A 16,105-nucleotide genomic window follows, 5' to 3' on the forward strand; every position below is an offset into this window, starting at 1 on the left:
ACTACACACCAATTTCCAATAGGTTTCAGCAAAAAATCTACGCACCCGATTGAGATTTTCCAGCATGCCTGATCGATCCCTTGAATTGGAAATCGATCAAAACTATCAATCGGGTACCCGCCCACCACAGATCCCCCATCGCACGCATTTGTGGGCTGTGCAGTAGGCGACAGTTGTAATATGCACCAGCAGCTGCGTCCACGACATGCATATTACAACTGTCTTTTAGATATATAGATCAGTGACGTAGCTAAGAAGCCTTGGGCCCAAGTGCAAGTTTAGCATTGGAGCCCCCCAAGCATGCTATAGATAGCAATTGATACATCACACCTAAACCAATCAAGGACAACCACAGTGTCAGAGGTGCAAGAAGGGGTTGGGAAACTGTGTGTTAATGATCACTATATTCAAATCAACTATAAAAGTGAATATTATCAGCACTCTAGCCCAAGGGCCCCGATGCGGTCGCAACCTCTGCACCCCCTATTACTACGCCACTGATATAGATTATTGGATCGAAAGGCCGATCGACTGTCAAAATCAAGTAATGTACGCAGGGGTGTAACTAGAATTCACTGGGGCCCCCTGCAAAACTTTGGAACTGGCTCTCCAGACTCCTCCAACATCACTACAGTACACAGCACTTAAAGAGGGGTAGTGAGGTTGGGGGCTGGGCACTGTACACAAGAGCCTACTGCACAATGAATAGGGACTGTCTACAAATCTTTGTCTGCAAAACAGTTGCTGAGCAGATGCAGTCATTAGAACAATTGCGCAGAGAGTAGAAAGCTTTTTCTCTCTGTGCCCTTAGTTGTCAGTCTCTCAGGACAGGGAAACAAAACTTCTCCCCCCACAGGGCTCCCTGTGGCTTCTGTGCCCCCCCCCCCCCCAGCTGAATATCTTGCAGGGTGCATTGTTACGCCCCTGAATGTACAAGTACATATATAGTACCAATGAGGAGCGAATACATGAGCTGAACGAGGGCCCTAGATCATTTCTCAGGTTTAAGAGCAACCTCTGCATCCCTTATTACTAGGCCCCAGAACTGGATCATCCACAAGGCAATTCTGGGCAAATGCCTAGCACATGGAGAGAGTCGAGGAGCCTGGTGAATGCATAGCTCCCAACTATCCCTCTTTCGGAGGGACAGTCCCTCTTTGGGAGCCCTGTCCCTCTTTCTTGCTCATTTGTCCCTCTATCAGGACTTTGTCCCTCTTTCTATGTAAATATATATATTTCTCTACTAAAAAATGTGTGCGATTGACTCTTTCTCATCTCAAAAAGTTGGAGGTATGTGAATGCTAGGCGCCACCAAATCTTACTATGGCCTCTTTAAAATTAGATAACGTGTGCACAAACCAGATTTTGTGCATGCGTTATGACCTGCGGAGTGACGTCGTAAAATTGCAGTGCAAAGCTGATCAGCGGCGTAGTTCTAATTCACCCGAAGGGAAAACGCCACAACTGGATGGTTAAAAGCTCCCAAATACGTTACAATGTGACGCTCTGGAACGCTTTGTCTAATGTGAAAGTCAAAGAGACTTTCATGTTACCTTTCTAAACGCATCATAGGAGCAATCAGTCAAAAAAATGCTCGTTGCAGCTCCTAGTGTGAAAGCCCTGGGGGGGGGGGGGGGGGGGGGGGGGGTGTGTTAAAAACTGCTCTCTTGCCTAGGGCCCCATTTCATTTTAATCCATTTCTCAGAATCAGAGTTCAGTAAAATATTTATTCTGCTAAGTCTCCGTCCAATTAAACACAAGCTTACAAATTCACTTATACATGGAGCCCTGGCTGGGATTATCCAGTGGGATATAATATACTCCTGAACTACAGTGCACATAATATAACAGAAATGCCAAATATAGGAGCGGTGTGATACAGCAGAACACTGTACGATGTGTGATACATTATAGTACTATGCAGCATATAATGTATGGCGGAATACGAGCATGGTGTATGGGCTTCGCGTGATTATAGCAGCATTCGCCAGGCCATTGTACTATATTGACACATCATTATCCGTGCTCCAGGACGATGAGTGACAGGCCATCTCTGACGTCACGATCGTGTCTCCCCCTCCCTTCTCCCAAACACCGTAGGCGAGGCTCTCACCATGGTAACAGTCTCCCTGAGAACTGGACAGGTGGGCGGAGCCTCAGCTGGCAGAGTCACGGTACCTTCCTCCTTGGCAACCGGCGTTAGCAACAACGCAGCGTCTCCAAGAGGAGCAATATGGCGGAGGCGGATCCCGGAGCCCTCAATACCGAGCAGGAGGAACAGCTGCGGGCCTGGCGGGTGAGAGGAGCCCTTCCCCCACCCCATGTGCCCTGACTGACTGAGTGCAGCCCTCATCCCCTGCGTGTGCACTACAAGGCTCAGCATGTCTGCCTCACTGAGAAGCCCTAATCTTATGTGCACTACAAGGCCCAGCATGTCTGCCTGACTGAGAAGCCCCCATCTGATGTGCACTACAAAGCCCAGAATGTCTGATAGAATGAGAGCAGCTCCTCATCCCCTGCGTGTGCACTACAAGGCCCAGCATGTCTGCCTGATTGAGAAACCCCCATCAGATGTGCACTACAAGGCCCAGCATGTCTGCCTGACTGAGAAGCCCCTATCCAGAATGTCTGACTGAATGAGAGCAGCTCCTCATCCCCTGCGTGTGCACTACAATGCCCAGTGTTACCAACTCATCCCTTTAATTACTGACACATATGAATTATACAGTTTTCATGGCTAGGCAGATGCAGGTAAGGCACTTATTATGTGTAAGTAGCCCCAGAACCTGTATAACTTAGATGTGTCAGTAATTAAAGGAATGAGTTGGCAACACTGCGACCCAGCATGTCTGCCTGACTGAGAAACCTCCATCTTATGTGCACTACAAGGCCCAGCATGTCTGCCTGACAGAGAGGCTCCTCCACCATCACGTGTGCACTACAAGGCCCAGCATTCCTGCCTGATAAACTCCCATTTAATGTGCACTACAAGGCTCAGCATGTCTGCCTGAGAGGGGCCCCTCTACCACCTTGTGTGCAGTACAAGGCCCAGCATGTCTGCCTGAGAGGGGCCCCTCTACCACCATGTGTGCACTACAAGACCCACTGACCCAGCATCCCTTGACTGAGAGGGGCAGCTCCACCACCATGTGTGCACTACAAGGTAAAGCATGTCTGCTTGAGAGGGGCCCCTCCACCACCTTGTTTGCACTACAAGGGCCAGGATGTCTGCCTAAGCGGGGCCCCAGCCCTATATGTGCAGTACACGGCCCAGCATATCGTCCTGAGAGGGCCTCTCTACCCCCATGTGTGCACTACAATGTCCAGCATGTCTGCCTGAGAGGGCCCCTTTTACCACCTTGTGTGCACTACAAGGCCCAGCATGTCTTCCTGAGAGGGGCCACTACCCCTCCTTGTGTGCACTACAAAACCCAGCATCACCTGACTGAGAGGTCTCCATCTCCATTGTGTGCACTTCAAGGCTCGGCATGACTGCATGAGAGGGGTTCTTCTCCCTTGTGTGCACTACAAAACCCAGCATCACCTGACTGAGAGGTGCCCCTTCTCCCCCTTGTGTGCACCTATTACCTGAGAAGAGTCATGTCACCACCCTATGTGTGCACTACAAGACCCAGCATCCTCTGCCTCAGAGGAGATTCACTACATGAACTTAAAGTGGACCCAAATTCAAAATACAAGATTTCAGAAATAAAATCTATTTTCTAACTTAGAATAATAAATAGCAGCCTTTTTTCAGCTGCATGATGACAAATATAAAATATTTTACATTTATTGGAGAAACCCCTTCCTTCCTTTCATATTGCCGGGACAGAATCCGGGCTCGGGTGTTTGCGCGACCTAGTGGACAGTGTCGTGTGCAGCGGGTTATGGGGGGGAGGGGGGCTGGGGTGCTGCTGCATAGCTGGCGTAGTTGCCCCAGTATAGGGAGTTTAGTTGCCCCAGTATGGCTAGTATAGTTACCCCAGTATAGCTAGTATAGTGCCCCAGTATAGCTAGTATAGTGCCCCAGTATAGCTAGTATACTGACCAGTAAAGCTAGTATAGTCCCAGTATGGATAGGTAGTGCCCCCGTATAGTGCCCAGTATGGGTAGGTAGTGCTCCAGTATAGCCAGTAAAGTGCCCAGTATAGCTAGTATAGTGCCCAGTATAGGTAGGTAGTGCCCAATATAGCTAGTATAGTGCCCAGATAGCTAGTATAGTGCCCAGTATAGCTAGCATGGTGCCCAGTATAGGTAGGTAGTGCCCAGTATAGCTAGTATAGTGCCCAGTATAGCTAGTATAGTGCCCAGTATAGGTAGGAAGTGCCCCAGTATAGCTAGTATAGTGCCCAGTATAGCTTCCTAGTATGGGTAGGTATTGCCCCTCCCCCCTCCGCTCCTGTTACCTTATCATGAGCGGGCGGCCGCTTGTCCGATTAGATTCCCCCGTAGCCGCTTTACTCAGTGGCATCTGCTATTACAGCAGCGCGCTCGGCGGCTCCTGTGATGAGCAGGAAGCGGTACAGCGGCTTCCTGTAGCGGCGATATGCATCGCCGTTGCCATGGGAACTGCTGTACCAGTGAGCGGCGGCCGGCGGCAGCCAGCCAGCCTCATCATCATCATCGTCACGGTCACGTCGGCGGCGCTCGCTGCTCAGTGACTGACCGTGACAATCAGCCGCAGCCAGGGCAGCAGAGGGAGCGGCAGCCGCCGCCATCAAATCAGCAGGCTTAGGCACTAGGCAGCGTCACCAGCGTGCAGCCTTGGAGGAGACAGGAGAGGCCGCAGAGCTCGGAGTCGTCGGACTCGGAGGCCGGCGGCAACAGTGCAGTTTCTAGGCTAAAATGCACCCAGGGCGAGGGTGTAAAAATTGCGCCCCCCCTCCCCGGTATAGGTAGCCAGCTATAGGTCCCCCCCGAGTATAGGTGGCCAGGCATAGGTGAGCCAGTAAAGTTGCCCCCAGTATAGGTTAGCCAGGTAGTTGCCTCCAGTATAGGTAGCCAGCATAGTTGCCCCCAGTATATGTTAGATAGGCAGGCACCCCCCCCCCCCCGGTATAAGTTAGATAAGTAGGTGCCCCCAGTACAGGTTAGCTAGGTAGGTGCCTCCAATATAGGTAGCCAGTATAGTTGCCCCCAGCATAGGTTAGATAGGTAGGTACCCCCAGTATAGGTTAGTTAGGTAGGTGCCCCCAGTATAGGTAGCCAGTATAGTTGCCACCTGTATAGGCTAGCTAGGTAGGTAGGTGCCCCCAATACAGGTTAGATAAGTGCCCCCAGTATAGGTTAGATAGGTAGCTTCCCCCCAGTATAGGTTAGATTAGGTCGCTGCCCCTCAGTATAGGTTAGAATAGGTAGGTGCCCCAGTATAGGTTAGATTAGGTAGGTGCCCCCAGTATAGATTAGATAGGTAGGTGCCCCCCAGCATAGGTTAGACAGGTAGCTGCCCCCCAGCATAGGTTAGATAGGTAGCTGCCCCCCAGTACAGGTTAGATTAGGTAGGTGCCCCCCAGTATAGGATAGATAGGTAGCTGCCCCCAGTACAGGTTAGATTAGGTAGGTGCCCCCCAGTATAGGATAGATAGGTAGCTGCCCCCAGTACAGGTTAGATTAGGTAGGTGCCCCCCAGTATAGGATAGATAGGTAGGGAGCTGCCCCCAAAACAGGTTAGATTAGGTAGGTGTCCCCCAGTATAGGATAGATAGGTAGCTTGCTCAATATAGGTTAAGTAGGTAGGTGCCCCCTCATAATGGCGGAGGGGGGAGCCAGAGACGCGGTGAGGGCAGCACGACCTCTCCCCGGGCTCCCCCATGCTCCCCCCTCGGACTGCAGGCAGCAGAGTTAGCGCGCAGGGAAGCGCTGCTGTACACAGTTGTTACTCACCTCCCTGGATCCAATCGCCGCTCCCGCCCTGCTGGTCTCCTCTCTGCAATGTAGCCGCTGATACATTACACACGCTGCGTCCTGTTTACACAGGAAGCAGCCGCGTGTGTATCAGTGGCTACATTGCAGAGAGGAGACCAGCAGGGCGGGAGCGGTGCTGCCCCTCCACTTACTGCCGCCTGAGGAACCCGCCTCACCCCGCCTCATGGGCGGGCCGGCCCTGAGGAGATGCCACTGAGGAGAGCGGCTAAGGGGGAATCTAATCGGACAAGCAGCCGCCCGCTCATGATAAGGTAACAGGAGCGGGGGCCGCGGTAAGGGGAGGAGCGAGAGGCCAGACCTGCCGCGGCCCGGTGGTTGGGGACCCCTGCCGTACGGCACACCAGGCAACATCTCGCGGCACACTAGTGTGGAACAGCGGTTGAAAAACACTACTCTATCAAATGCAGAGAGAAGCCCTCTTCACACTGTGAGCACTGCAAGGGCCAGCATGTCCTACCTGACTGAGGCCCCATCCTATGTGCACTACAAGGCCCAGCGCTGAAAGGCTGACTAAGAGATGCCCCTCCACCACGGAGCAGTGCTTTTCAGCGCTGCTAGATTTGGGCACAGCCAGCGCCGCCATAGACTATAATGGGAAACAGTCTATAGCGGCGCTCAGTGAGTAACGTCGGTGCCGTCAGAAGATGGAGCCGAGGTTGCTTAAAAATCCTAATAATTCGAAATTATTTCATTCCCCCACTATCCATGGCGGCCTGGAGGGGGAATAGTAATTAGTTCGGCCCGGACTTGTGCAGAAGCAGGATCAGCAATATAACTGCTGGATCCTGCGCCCAAATCTACCGGCGCCGAATTCAAATGTACTCCCTCCACCATCCCACTATGTGTGCAGTAGAGATGAGCCTAAAATTCCAATCTGCAAAATCAGGGTCAAGGAGCACCAGAATTTGCAAAGGCCAATATGCAACTTTGCAAGATCCTAGTGCATTTAGGAGCTGCCAATAAATTATACAGCAGCTGTTAGTGGAGCCATGCTCTGCTCTTCCCCATGTCCAGCCATTCTATGTTTGTGGAGCCATGCTCTGTATATTTCACAGGTGTCAAACACAAAGCCCAAGGGCCAAATTCAGCCCACCTCACCAGTTTATGTGGCCATATTTGTATGAGCTTCAAATGTGCGTGATTATAAGCAGTAAGAGAAAGGAGGAAGTAGAAAGCACCAGCCTGAACTGTATTCATGCTCACAGCAAACTGGAAATCACAATATAATAGGAAGCTTGGCATTGGTACCAGAGGCATGTGGTGTTCCCATGGAGACAGCACACTGTATACCACTTATGTACTGTCATTTTTAGCACTGTGCGCATGCATCATCCCAATCTCCTGTTGTCACTGTTTGCATACAGGTAGCAGGCGTAAGGAACCTTGGCTCTCCAGCTGTTAAGGAACTACAAGTCCCACAATGCATTGCAAGCAAAAAAGGATCCGCAAACCAGAATTGGCTCGATGAAAAAATAGCTTAGGAAATCCAAATGACAATGATGCAATAAAACCACAGGATCAACTGACGCGTGTCGGGCATACAATCTGCCCTTAGTCATAGTTAAAGTGAGCCTGTTAAAGAGAACCCGAGGTGGGTTCTAAGAATGCTCTCAGCACACAGAGGCTGGGTCTGCATATACTGCCCAGCCTCTGTTGCTATAATGCTGCCCCCCCGTGTGCTGATAGCGTTCTTAAAACCCACCTCGGGTTCTCTTTAAGGAAGAGGTTATATGTGGTTGGGAGGAGACAAAACCCCACCCATCACATCAAACAACCATTTCCTTAAAGGAACATTACATGCAGTAATGAAACTATCAATCAATATACAGAAATTTGACAAAAACATGAATAAAGCTTAAAAAGATAAAAGTAATGTAAAAGAAGTCACCACTGGACAAAGGTTTTAATTCGGTAACCTGTTGAAAGTAGCAGATATACAAGGAGGAGAAAAACGTAGGGATAACATAGAACACCAGTATACAAATGCAAGTATACAGCATGCAGAAAACTAGAAAATATGTCAATATACATCAATATACATATACCAGATTCAGATCCCAACGTGTATTTAGGCCAGGCATGGGCAAACTTGGCCCTCCAGCTGTAAAGGAACTAGAAGTCCCACAGTGCATTGCAGGAGTCTTACAGCCACAGTCATGACTCATAAAGGCAAATGCATTGTGGGACTTGTAGTTCCTTAAGAGCTGGAGGGCCAAGTTTGCCCATGCCTGATTTAGGCCATATGGAGTGCGAGTGCCCATGTTGTGGATCCAGTAGGCCTCACGTTTCAGCAATAACCTTTGTATATCATCCCCTCTGGTTGGATAACTAACTTGCTCCACCCCTTGGAAACTGAATGATGATAAGTCCCCTTTGTGTTTATTTTCAAAGTGTTTGGAAACTGCCGATTTTCGGAAAGTTTTCCAATTGGTACCACAATAATGTTCGGCTATACGTGCTCTTAAATTACGGGTTGTGCACCCCGTGTGAACTCGACATGATGTACATGAAATGACGTTTATGGTGTATTTGGTATTGCAATTAACATATTGTTTTATGGGAAAATTTTGGTGAGCTGAGAATGAGAACACCGAAGTGCCTCGTACATGACAATGACAATAATTGCAAGTTGAAAAACCACAGGGGTAGGAACCCGTTGTAGCAAGCCATGTGGGGGTATGGATCGAAGATGGAGACTGGGTGAAAGAATTGATCCCAGGGTTTCGTGCCCTTCTGACAAGGCACTGCAGGAGCCTGACAGCCACAGTCATGATTAATAAAGGCAAATGCATGCTGGGATTTGTAGTTTTATCACAGCTGGAGAGCCAAGGTTCCCTACCGCTAAAGTAGAGCATGTGTCCTACAGTTGGCAAACATGCACAGGATGCATTTAAAAACACAAAAGGCTTTGCCCCTCCCATCCGTACCTAAAGCTGCTATGCAAAGCAGCTGTTTAGAGCTGCTAACCCTGCCACCCGCCTGCATGGGCATCCTACAGTACAAATGTAACTTCCAGTTTGCCATGAGCATGTTCATGGAATAAAGTATACAGCACAGGTCCCTGTTTTCCCATCTCCCATTTATTTCAGGTAACAGCATGCTGCCTTTCCACCCAGAGGAGCACACCAGTGCATTGGCCACATTCAGGTATTGCATCTGACGTTTTAAGGTGCTCACCAGAGACTCCTCCTTTGACCCATTAGCAGCTTCAATAGAGTTATCACGTTTGAGATAAGCGCACTGCTTTTTAACTGCAGTCATCAGGACTCGTGCTGTAAATTTTTGGAATGTGTTGATCTGTCTCTACTGGCAGAAAATATGGAAATAGAAACTGAAAGCCCCCTAGTGACAAGTGGCCATAAATACTCATCACAGCAGTACTAATTAGAAGCAGGGAAATGTAACAAATAAATACAAAATGTGCTAAAATACATTTGCCTGGGGCACTTGCAAGCCTCTGAATAAATAAACTGCTAAAGGATTAAATCCTAATAAACAGTTTGGCCCAAAACATAGACTGTTTTTTAGATTTGGACCCGTTGTGCGATTGAGTTTCACACCCCTGGTATATTGCATTCATGTTGTGTTCTTGGTCTCATGAATGATGGGAGATATGTTTTGACCTTTCTCCTCTCCCCATGCAGATACAGACCCGGGTGAGTAATGAGGCCTATCTCCGGAGACATCCAGAAATCAGACAGCTCCTCTCAGCTTTCATACGGTAACAGTAAGCTTATATAAGGGTCAAGCTAATCAAGGTCAGGCAGAACAGTTGACTTGAACACCTGCAGCAATAGGACAATCACTCAAGCCAGAGCTCAGGAATGACTTCAAGGGTTATCTCACCATTCACAATGTCTGAAACGTTATGAAATACTAGCAGAGCTCTATTATTGGTACAGCTGAGTTTAAGATCTGTAATGTGTCATGGTGGCTAGCGCTGTTGCCGAGATTTGATTACTGGCCAGGACAGAATTTGCAATGAGTTTTGTATATTCTCCCAGTGTTTCTGTGGGTTTCTACCTGGCACACTGTTTTCTCCACTCATTTCCAAAAATACTTGTACGTTAATTGCCCCTCCCCCAAATAGGCCATAAATGGTAGGGACATTAAAGTGGATCTGAGATGAAAAATGAACTAACAAGTAACTTGTCTATATATCGTATCTAAAGTTTAGATAGATAGTTTACACAGCATATCTAGCTGCAAACAGCTTCAACAGTATATGATTATTTCTTCCTGTGATACGAGAGCAGCCATGTTCTGTTTGTGATCATTACACACAGGAAGGCTGCTCTGCATCTCCCACCCCTCAGTCTGTGAAAACTTCACTCCCCTCTCCTCCTCCCCACTGCCTCTGAAATCTCTGGCTAGTAACACCTCATCCTCCTTCTGCCCAGACTGAGCTCCCATAAGCCCTTGCTACATGGGTCTCCGAGTGCCTAGGTGCTGGAGGAGCTGTGGGAGAGGCTTGTTCAATTTAAAGGGAATGAGTGTATTAAAACAAACCAAAAAATTATTTGGCTTGAGGAATGCCCTATAAACTATATGAAAGGAACACAATTCTACAAGGAGTAAAACTTTATCTCGGAACCACTTTAAAGGGTACCAGTAACGTCAGTGGAGGAAGGCTCCTGCTGTATCCCTGTGCCTCTCCTGGGCCGTGCTGGGACCCTCTAACCCTAAAGTTGAAGATTGCTTGTGGCCGCTGTGTGTAAGAGCGGGCGCACTGCGCAGGTGCAAAGTACGGTCCGTGCTGTGCAGCAGCACGACGCCGCTTGTGCATAGTTTTTTTCTCTGTCCCGTTGCTGCTCCGTGCTACTGCGGCTGTGTTCATACACAAAGGGGAACGCGGCCGTGAAGGGTCCCGGCCAACAACAAAGGGGTCATGGATGGTCAGGGAAGCCTCTGGATCATCCAGTGTAATTATGTAACGTTAAAAAAACACAGGTGTACTTTTAAGGGACGCCTGAAGTGACAGGAATATGGAGGCTGCTATATTTATTTTTAAACAATGCAGATGGCCTGGCTGTCCTGCTGATCCTCTGCCTCTAATACACTGGATTTGCCGCATGCTTGTTTCAGTTGTGTAATTCAGGCACTACTGCAGCCAAAGATTGGCAGGACTGCCAGACAATTTATTGTTTAAAAGGAAACAAATATGGCAGCCTCCATAGTCTTCTCACTTCAGGTGTCCTTAAAGGGGAACTGAAGAGAGAGGTATATGGAGGCTGTCATGTTTATTTCCTTTTAAGCAATACCAGTTGCCTGGCTGATCTGCTGATCCTCTGCCTCTAATACTATTAGCCACAGCCCCTGAACAAGCATGCAGCAGATCAGGTATTTCAGACTTTAAAGTCAGATCTGACAAGACTAGCTGCATGCTTGTTTCTGGTTTTATTCAGATACTACTGCAGAGAAATAGACCAGCAGGGCTGCCAGGCAATTGGCATTGATTAAAAGGAAATAAACTTGACAGCCTCCGTATAGCTCTCTCTTCAGTTCCCCTTTAAAGGGAACCTGAAGTGAGAAGTATTATTTGGCTGCAGTAGTGTCTGAATCAAATCAGAAACAAGCATGCAGCTAATCTTGTCAGATCTGACAATAATGTCAGAATCACCTGATCTGCTGCATGCTTGTTCAGGGTCTATGGCTAAATGTATTAGAGGCAGAGGATCAGCAGTACAGCCAGGAAACTGGTATTGCAAAAAAGAAAATAAATACCCCTCTCGCTTCAGATTCCCATTAAAACTATGACTATAGTGAGGGGGTTAGGTTGTGAGCTCCACTAAAGCACAGTGAGTGACATGAATTGGTTAGTGTAGTTTGTAAAGTGCTCATGCCCGATTGTAATAGTGGTGGCTGGATGGTGTAATGTTTAAGGGCTCTGCCTCTGACACGGGAGACCTGGGTTCAAATCTCGGCTCTGTCTGTTAAGTAAGCCAGCACCTATTCAGTAGGAGACCTTTGGCAAGTCTCCCTTACACTGCTACTGCCAATAGAGCGCGCCCCAGTGGCTGCTGCTCTGGCGCTTTGAGTCCGCCAGGAGAAAAGCGCGATATAAGTGTTTTTTGTCTAATAATGCTTTTATCATGTCTTAGTGAAAAATCGTTTACTTCCAAAACGTAAGGAAATTGTATTGTTAGCGATGAATGTATGGGCAGTCTCCTCAGGGTGTGTATGTTTAGGCTGATTCTGTGTCCACACAGCCAGTACCTCATCACCTCTTTGTTTCACCAGGGAGGTGCTGATGCGGCGTCCTGACAATATGCGGGAGTTTGCAGCAGGTAAGACGTTCTCAAGCCTTCAGTACTACAGATCGCCAGTGAGGTGCTAGTCCTTCCAACGAGCATGCGTATTTCATGAGGATTCTGTGCAGCTTGAAAGTTGGCCAATCAGAATCAGCAGGAAGTGGATGTGATTGGTCTTGTATACAAGTGGCCTACAATTTGCATCCAGTTGGCATGCAAGTCAATTGGCATGCAAGTCAGAATTATTTGCATCTCACTGAGCAACTTTAAAGCGAACCTCATCTCAGTACTTCCTCTCTGCTCTAAAAGATAAGCAACAGCATAATAACCTTTAAAGAAATACATTTCTTTTGTTACAGTTGATACAAATCCTGCAATAAATCTGCAATCTGTCTACTTCCTGCTTTCATGGAAGCAGACATATAGTTAATATCCTGTGTCTACCAATTAACTCTGGGTGGCGGGCAGCTGATGCCGTTGAGAGATCAAATTACAGATGTGATTAGTCACAAATGAGGAGGAATTAGACAGGCTAAACTCTCTAAATACATACAGGGTGCATTTCTCTAGGTTTTCCTTCTGTCCTGTGCAAGAGTTCAGGTCCACTTTAAAACTAATGCTAGGCTGTTATATGTGATAAGGACACATAAACCATTAACCCAAACCACTGTCAGCTCCAGCGGTGTGACTTTGGTATTTGATATAGTTGGGGAGACCATTATCTCAATTCATTGCCAATGCATTCTCAATATATCTAGGGTACCGCAAAATCTGTGATAAGGCTGTGTTTTTCATTAGCTCAAACTAATGCTACAACCACCTCAATACAACTAGAGCATACATGTCAAACTCCGGCCCGCGGGCCAAATTTGGTCCTCAGAGCCATTAAATTCGGCCCTCAAGTGGTTTCCCCACTTTGCATTATGTTTGGCCCACTCTAGAACACCAGGGAAGCTATATTGGAGGTGGAGCCCTAGATCACCAGGGAAGCCATATGGGGAGGTAGGGGGAAAGCACTAAACACAAGTAGACTGTAAAGGGGAGGGTGGGGGTCTCTAGACACCAGTGAACAGTAAAGGGGAGGGAGGACCACTAGACACCAGATAATTGTATAAGGGAGGAAGGTGGCCAGTAGACATTGGTTGGCCCGCGACTTGGTCCCAATTTCGGCCCACTTTGTATTTGAGTTTGACACCCTGAACTAGAGTAAGTTAGTTAACACTACAAGAGCTTTTCTAAGCGCTTTGTGATTTTAAAAGCTCTAGCTTTTAAAAAGAGCTTTTCAAAATCACTAGCGCTTAAAAAGCTCTTGTAGTGTGAACAAGCACTTAAAGGACAACCGAGGTGACATGATGAGATAGACATGTGTATGTATGGTGTCAAGCACACAGATAACTAGGCTGTGTTCCTTTTTTTTCTTTCTCTGCCTGAAAGAGTTAAATATCAGGTATGTAAGTAACAGTTTCTGGGTCTGGGTTGGGACTGGGACTGACTGGGTCAGACTATAGCATAACCCTCACTAATCAGTAATTACAGCCATAAAATACTTTCCTGTCAGTAAATGGCTTCCTGGAGCAGGAATGAGATAAAAAAGGGTCAATAATTTATAGATTTGAGCTCTAGCATACTTCAATGAAGGTGTCATTGAGCAGAGACAATCAAACAGTAAAAACTTAAAAACTATATTTAAATATAAAATAAAACTGTGGGATATCTAAAAAAAAAAGTATTTTTTAGGAGAAGGTGGACAGATACAATTGTTTTTCTCATCAGCTTATTTTCACCTCGGATGTCCTTTAAGCTGGGTACACACCATGTAATTTATTACCAGTACTTTAGATTCTATCCAAACAATTGATCAGGTTGATATTCAGATCTGACAACGATTGGCTATAGAAGAAAGCTAGCGTACACACATGTGATTCAGATCAGATTCCTAATCATTTTGGATATGGATTGAAAGGACATAAACACAGAATGATAGCCAATTATGAAAAACAAATAAGGTAGTAACCCTTTTATTGCCCCAAATTTGACATTTGGAAATGTAAAGGGAACTTGAAGTAAGAGGAATACAGAGGCGGCCATCTTCATTCTCTAATAAACGGTCACTGGCCCAGAATGAGCATGCAGATGATGTGCTTTGACCAGGGCCGGTTTCTAGACTTTTTGCCGCCTGAGGCAAACTTGTTAGAAACTGACGCCCCTCCTCCCCCAAGCCGTGGGTGTGGGGGGCCGCCGAGCTGGAGGGGGTAGCAGGCACGAAGGGGGTATTGAGCACAGCGACGGGTAGAGGGATCGGACCCCCCTCCCTCACCTGGGTCCCCCGATCTGCGCTCCCCATCTAGCTTTTAACTGCAGCAGCAAACGTAATAGGAGGCGGCGGGTGGGGATGACTCACCTCTTCCACGTTCCAGCGTGCGTTCCACTCTCGTCACTTCCTGCAATGCTGCCTCCCTCCCGCTCTTTGCCGCCCAAGGAACCCGCCTCATGGGCGAACCGGCCCTGGCTTTGACTCTGATCTGACTCCACTGGCTGCATGCTTGTTGCAGCTGTGGGACTCAAAGCCAAAAGCTCAGCATGACAGCCAGGCAACTGGTAAACTGGCATTGTTTATAAGGGAATGAAGGTGAGGGCCCTGCCCATGCAAGCTTACACATAAGGTGACAAAAGGGACTAGTGGATGAAACCAGTGATGACATTTTGCTTAGGTCTCTGAAGTGGGGCTTTGACAAATGATGCTTGTCTGAAGAGGTGTGTTTGAGGGCTTCAAGGCTTGGAGTGTGGTGGACGTGGTGTGGAAGAGAGTTCATTAGGAGAGGTGAAATTTGTGTCTGTCCTAGCATGGGCATAGCAATCACCCCTACGACCCCTGCCATTGCAAGGAGGCCCAGAGGCTTTGGGGGGGCCCTTCACCACCCTTTTCCCAACCAAAAACCTCCCCGTTCGCTCACAAAGACCGTCCCTGCCAACCTTCTCCCGCCATGCAGAGTAGTGAGTAGCGCAAGCGTCTAATTTCTCCTGCTTCCAGATGCTGCTTCACAGCAGAATATTCTCTGCTGCCATTCGCCAGTTCCTGATCATGTGACCCTCATGGGGTTTAGAGACCAAGGGGGCCCAATGCTATCATTTTTGCAGGGGGGCTCTATTAACTGCCTAACGACTGCTCCACGCCGATTGGCGTGAGCAGCGGGGCAGCACCTGGACCACTCCACACCGATTGGCGTGAATGGCTTGGAAGGCGGAGTGCAGGGGATCGCGCATGTGCATGCGCGCGCATCCCCGCTGAATGACAGAGCTCCGCTCCGCCTTCAGCCACCCAGCGGCGATCGCCGCTAGGAGACTGTTAGATGGCAAAACCGCCATCTATTAACATTGTACAGCGCTGCGATCTGCAGCAGCACTGTACTGGGGACAGCCATGTGACACGGCTGTCCCCCTAACAGGCACAAAAGTGATCCGCTGTCATAAGCTGAAGCCTATGACAGCCAATCATGCTGATTGGCTGGCAGAGGGCGGGAGGGAGGGGGGATTGTAAAAATAATAAAAAAAAAAATAGGCAGATTTATTTAAAAAATAATAAAACAAATATTTAAAAAAAAAAAAGAAAAAAAAACATCTGGGGAGCGATCAGACCCCACCAACAGAGAGCTCTGTTGGTGGGGAGAAAAGGGATGGGGGATCACTTGTGTGCTGAGTTGTTCTGCCCTGCAGCGAGGCCTTAAAGCTGCAGTGGCCTATTTTACTAAAAATAGCCTGGTCACTAGGGGGGTTTAACACTGCTGTCCTCAAGAGGTTAAAGGACACCTGAGGTGAAAATAAACTAATGAAATAAATGATTGTATCTATCTTCCTTCTCCTAAAAATGACTTTTTAAGGTATTCTACAGTTTTATTTTATGTGGAAATCTACTTTTTAAATTAAAACTG

At 47.9% G+C, this 16,105-nt stretch overlaps 1 protein-coding gene across 1 annotated transcript in view; it reads left to right on the top strand.

The window, feature by feature from the left end:
- Positions 1 to 2,157: 2,157 nt before the first annotated feature.
- RIIAD1 (regulatory subunit of type II PKA R-subunit domain containing 1) overlaps positions 2,158 to 16,105 on the top strand; it is a 31,338-nt gene continuing 17,390 nt past the window's right edge. Inside the window, exons 1-3 of the mRNA XM_068251470.1 lie at positions 2,158 to 2,296; positions 9,570 to 9,646; positions 12,166 to 12,212. Coding sequence (XP_068107571.1) covers positions 2,234 to 2,296; positions 9,570 to 9,646; positions 12,166 to 12,212 — 187 coding nt within the window. The 5' untranslated portion in view covers positions 2,158 to 2,233. The remainder of the gene's footprint in view (positions 2,297 to 9,569; positions 9,647 to 12,165; positions 12,213 to 16,105) is intronic.

The sequence above is a fragment of the Hyperolius riggenbachi genome, chromosome 9 (genome assembly GCF_040937935.1).
Source record: "Hyperolius riggenbachi isolate aHypRig1 chromosome 9, aHypRig1.pri, whole genome shotgun sequence".
Lineage (NCBI taxonomy): Eukaryota > Metazoa > Chordata > Amphibia > Anura > Hyperoliidae > Hyperolius > Hyperolius riggenbachi.